This window comes from Poecilia latipinna, unplaced genomic scaffold (genome assembly GCF_001443285.1).
Source record: "Poecilia latipinna isolate Pla-1442-1.1 unplaced genomic scaffold, P_latipinna-1.0 Scaffold6527, whole genome shotgun sequence".
NCBI lineage: Eukaryota > Metazoa > Chordata > Actinopteri > Cyprinodontiformes > Poeciliidae > Poecilia > Poecilia latipinna.
The window spans coordinates 1-4843 of NW_015119143.1; the positions used below are offsets into that span (position 1 = coordinate 1).

General features: G+C 39.0%; 1 protein-coding gene and 1 long non-coding RNA gene across 2 annotated transcripts; one reads left to right on the forward strand and one right to left on the reverse strand.

Annotated features, from left to right (window-relative positions):
• Positions 1 to 1061: 1061 nt before the first annotated feature.
• LOC106943982 (uncharacterized) lies at positions 1062 to 2001 on the reverse strand. The gene is made up of 2 exons (XR_001424065.1): positions 1332 to 2001; positions 1062 to 1184 (listed from the first exon to the last, which is right to left on the reverse strand). It is a non-coding gene; the product is annotated as an uncharacterized LOC106943982 (long non-coding RNA).
• Positions 2002 to 2013: 12 nt separating this feature from the next.
• LOC106943981 (gamma-interferon-inducible lysosomal thiol reductase-like) lies at positions 2014 to 4011 on the forward strand. Its single transcript, XM_015027263.1, has 7 exons — positions 2014 to 2313; positions 2721 to 2909; positions 2989 to 3060; positions 3142 to 3234; positions 3296 to 3448; positions 3559 to 3627; positions 3708 to 4011. The coding sequence occupies exons 1-7, from the start codon at positions 2029 to 2031 to the stop codon at positions 3774 to 3776; spliced, it is 930 nt and encodes a 309-aa protein (XP_014882749.1). The 5' UTR covers positions 2014 to 2028; the 3' UTR covers positions 3777 to 4011.
• The last annotated feature ends 832 nt before the right edge of the window (positions 4012 to 4843 follow it).

Here is a 4843-nt window from a genome sequence, read left to right on the forward strand (position 1 = left end):
AGGGGTGGTGGGGGGGGGGGGGGCGCGGTGGCGGGGGGGCGGGAGGTGGGGGGGGGGGGGGGGGGGACAGGGATATCTGCAGAACTTCCTTTACAGATTCTTGAAAGAATTTGAATAGATTAAATTTTTTAGTTTCTTGGTTGCTAAACAGAAATGTCATGTTAGTCAAAGGTCAGAGATCAAGTCTTATCCAGAATTACAGGCAAGTGTTGGACGGTAAGCGTTTGGGTGGGATTAAAAATAGAAATTAACTTTGAGAATAAAATTAATCGGAAGACTCATTTTTCGTATCGTAATGATTTTTTTGTCTTTGGATCCAAAACTTTCTTCCATGCCATGATGAGATTTTATCTTGCATTTCTGGGTTTTTTTTCCCTTTAGTAGTGTTACTTTCAAATTGATGAAAATGTTGTTAGTTTTGTAAAATGTTCATTATCTAGGATCTCTGATCTGTGTATATGGTTTAATCCCATTTTTAATTTCTGTATCACGTTAAAAACACCGTCAGGATGATGTTTCTGTGACTTATTGTCCTTTCCTTTGTGGACGACTAAAAGTGTCTCTTGTTTGATTTTGAGAATAACAGAATTGATCAAAATGATTTTTGGAAGCAATCTTGTTATTGTAAATGTTTATTTTCTGTATTAATTATGCAATGCCACACATCTTGTGAGAATTTTTTTTTCTTTAAAAAGATCCTACCTGAAAAACTGGATTTTAACTATTCTGTTGGTGTAAAACCTGACTTTACCTGACTGAGAAAATTATGTTGAAGTAAGCACTTTCAGTTCTCAAATAAATTTGAAATGGTTAAATGAGCAGTTGTTTTGTTTAAAGACATTAATAAAAACTTTCTAGTCTTCAGCAGCTGACTACAATAAACCCCAAATATTGTTTATTAATGATGCTGAAGCAGATGGACATTAAAGACTAAAAAGAGAAATTGTCATCCATTTGTAAAATACACATGCAATATTAAATATATAACCATGATGAAGTCTATGAAAGCAACGCCAAATGAATGTGGGCTCAGGTCAGTCCAACAAAATATTAATGTTACCTTTTTTGGCTAGGCAGTGCATATCCTTGAAGTTCGTCAGGCTTTTGTGGAGAAGGGGCACCTTCAGTTGATCCTAGAACCGCCCCTGCTTTTCCAAAGTTGCACTTCAGCTACCTGCAGCTTCCTAACAGACAGTTGACAACGTTTAAAACTGAAAAAAAAGCTCCTGACTTCCAAAGTCGAAATATATCTAAATACGAGCTCAGAAAGTAAAACAGCCTGTTTGCTAACATATTAGCAAAACATGCTAAAGCGTGTGATAGATTATTACCTTCAAACACCAGCCATGGTTAATATGGACGCTGGCTCATTGCTGAAGAGATAATAAATAAATAAATAAAAAACACTGGAAGCAAAAAGGGAAGTCATCCTTCGTCCAAAAAGAGCTGGTCAGGACAGCAACCGCTAAGCTAACAGGTGTAATTAATTCGCTGATGGAAATTCTGTCCTACATACTCCAGTACTGTAGGTGGCGGTATACACCACGAGTCGGTGTTGGGATAACACTTTATTGAACCCAAATGGAAATTAAATGTAGTTGTAACTCATATTAATTGAAATCATTCAGAGAAATATTGCTGATGGAGATGGTTGTTGGTAGAGAACTGTACTAGAGAAATTGAAGAAGCCCCTGACTAAAGAGATTGTTTTCCTAATACAGTCTCATGAAGAGGATGGTCAGGGTTGCCCCATAATTTTCTTGATTTTAAATCCTTCTTTCCATCATCATATCCAGAAGGGATGATGTTTATCATTCTAACAGAAATTCATCATGATTCCTATTTTATTTAATTTTTAAACCACATCTCCAAAATTTTAAAGAGAAATTTGCAGCCTATTTTAAAACTGCTTGGTGTACCATGAGAACCATTTAAGTTAGTGCCAAGATTTACTGTCATGATTGTCACAATTTACTAAAAAGCCTGATTTATTTACCAAACATCTTATTATCATAATTAGACTCAGAAATGTGGGTTGGATCTGCAACACCAGGTGTTCATCAGCTGATGATGCTGGTGATGACTTTAAGCAGCTCTCAGGAGGAGGGGCTCTCTCAGTCTTCTCTGGCTGTCTGTCTTGGAGCTGTGTGGATATTTTTCCTCCTAATAATCATGACGGTTTTGTGCATCCTTGCTGTGCTTTTCTTGCTCTCTACCAAACATAAAAGTTTTGAGCTTTCTCATCCCAAACCAGCCTGCCATTACCCTCCGTCTCAGTGGTGTCGGTCTCTGGAGATCGCCATAGAATGCAAGGTGAGAGCGTTGGCTGTATTTAATTTGTAAGCACCCTCATGCTGTACTATATTTCAAAGTAAAATGTTCAGAGGACCAAAAATGACTAACAAAGATGTTTAATATTAATATGCAAGGTTTCTGTAATTGCCTGGTGGGGAGGTAAGTAAAGTTTTCTGCAAACTTTATCAATACTATGTTCTTACTGTGTATAAAACCTCTTAAATGTCTGTTTGGGGTTTTATTTTATCTCTGAAAGCCCTGAAGGTTTGTTTGCAGTGTCCTCTGGTCTAATTTCAAATGAAAGTCATGCTTCAGAAATTAGGAACCAGTGGCTCTTCATGTGACCAGGCAGAGCAGCTCTGGGTCAAACAACCCAAACTTGGTCAAAGGAAATGCCTCTTGTACCCTGGTTTTCATGTTTGTAGGTCCAGAAGCAATGTATGGAGCTTGGTGCCATTAAGCCAAACCAGACGGTTCCTCGTGTCGCCCTCACGCTGTACTATGAGAGCCTGTGTCCAGACTGCAGACGCTTCATCACCAAGCAGCTGTTTCCCACCTGGACAATGCTGCAGGACATCATGTCCCTCACTCTGGTTCCTTATGGGAACGCCAAGGTACAAATCAGATGAGGGTAATGGACTGCTTGGGCCATGTTTAAAACATCTTGACTGTTTCAATGAAATTTTTCTTCAGGAAGTTCTATCTGTAAACAGTCCCTTCAGCTGCCAACATGGAGAACCTGAATGCAGAGGAAACATGATTCAGGTTTGGGGGAAAAAAAAACTCCTGCACTTAACTGGTTTAACATTTATGCACAGACTTCCTTCATCTGTCTCCCTCCTTCAGGCCTGCATTATCCATTTGACTGGAACCTCGCTGGCATTTCAGGTCATCTACTGCATGGAGTCTGCTGCAAATGTCCTGAATGCTGCAGAGCCAGTGAGTGTTTAACTTCTTGTTTCGTGTCTGGTAGCTTGATGCTAACGTTCATATTTTAAAGTGTCTGCAGCTGTATGCTCCCTCCGTATCCTGGGTCACTGTTGATGCATGTGCCACCGGACGTCTGGGTTACAAGTTGATGCACGGTTACGCCGTCATGACCAGAGCTCTGAACCCGGCTCACACGCACGTTCCTTGGGTCACGATTGATGGGGTAAAACATGGCTAGTGAAACTGTTGCTGTGTCCAGACTCTTGACTAGTTCTGTGACTTTGCTGAAGGCTGGTTTTATATTTATAAATGTCTTTAATCATCATGTTGCAGGAGTACACAGAAGAGACTGAAGCAAAGGCCACATCCTCATTGTTTCGTTTGGTCTGTGATCGCTACAAGGTGAGAACTATCTAGGTTTTTTCCTTTCCCCACTGAAAAGTAAAATTTAATGTGGTGGTAACTGTTTTAATCGCCTACAGGGAGTGAAGCCTCCAGTCTGCACCGGCGCCCCGGTTAAACTGAGCAGAAGCGGCTGCTTGGCAGAATGAATTCACTCAAACATGTCTGAATGACTAAAAGATAATGTCATTGGACTTTGTTTCTGTTTTGGTGGCTGGCAAAATGCTGTTGGAAACTGTTCTATTTTATGGACAATCATAATGCATTAAATTTTCCATAGCTGATCCATTGTATTGCTAATTTCAAGAGAATACTGGAAGTGTTTCATGAATCCTGTCGAAACTAGCTCCTATTTAAAAAAGGCAAAGTAAAATCTACCAGGCAATATCCTTCTAGTGTAATTTGTATGAGAAGAGATTGCGGTGTTAACACTTAAAGTTGGTGGCAGTATTGCTTTGTTTGCCAAACTTTTTGATGACACCATCTTCAAAAGCTAATAGATTCCATTTTTTTCCCCTTAGGAAAGAAACAAAACGGTTTATAAATTTCCATTTAGTTTATTGGCATTTTCACATAAAACACCCTGAACTCCCGAGAATCTTTTGGCTTCAAAAGCAAAATAAAAATTCTGACAAAAACAAACATTGGAGTGGCAGACGAGTACATACAAGTAAAGCATACTTGTTTTTAGGCTCTGGAACATAAAATCAGTCATTGTCTTACAGTACTTGTTCTTGACACATTTAAAGAATAAATATATCTTTAGACATTTGCACGACACTGAAACCGAGAGACTGCATTAACAAGAATGAAGGCAGTATCAGCATTAAATGAAAGCAGGAACTCTCCTGCCAACTAACACACTTAACACTAAGTGGCGCTGTTGTCTGTCCTGTGTTGAGCCACGGTGCTGAGTTCAACAAGCTGACGCCTCAGACTGGGGATGTGGGTCTAAAAACAAGTTTTAAAGAATCCATGATGAAAATGCCACCAATGCATCATTTTTCAAAAGCTTCTCTGCAATAAGGAAAATACTTGAAGCTCTGAGTTTTTGTTTTACAAAGACTAAATGGTAAATTTTCAATCAAAAGATGAAAGATCTTGAACATTAAGGCTGCATTAAAAATTGCTAATAGAAAAGTAATTTTTTTTTTCAAAAGCTCATTTCCATTTGTATCCAGAATCTTGTTTTGGTCCATATCCCATCAGCTTAGAT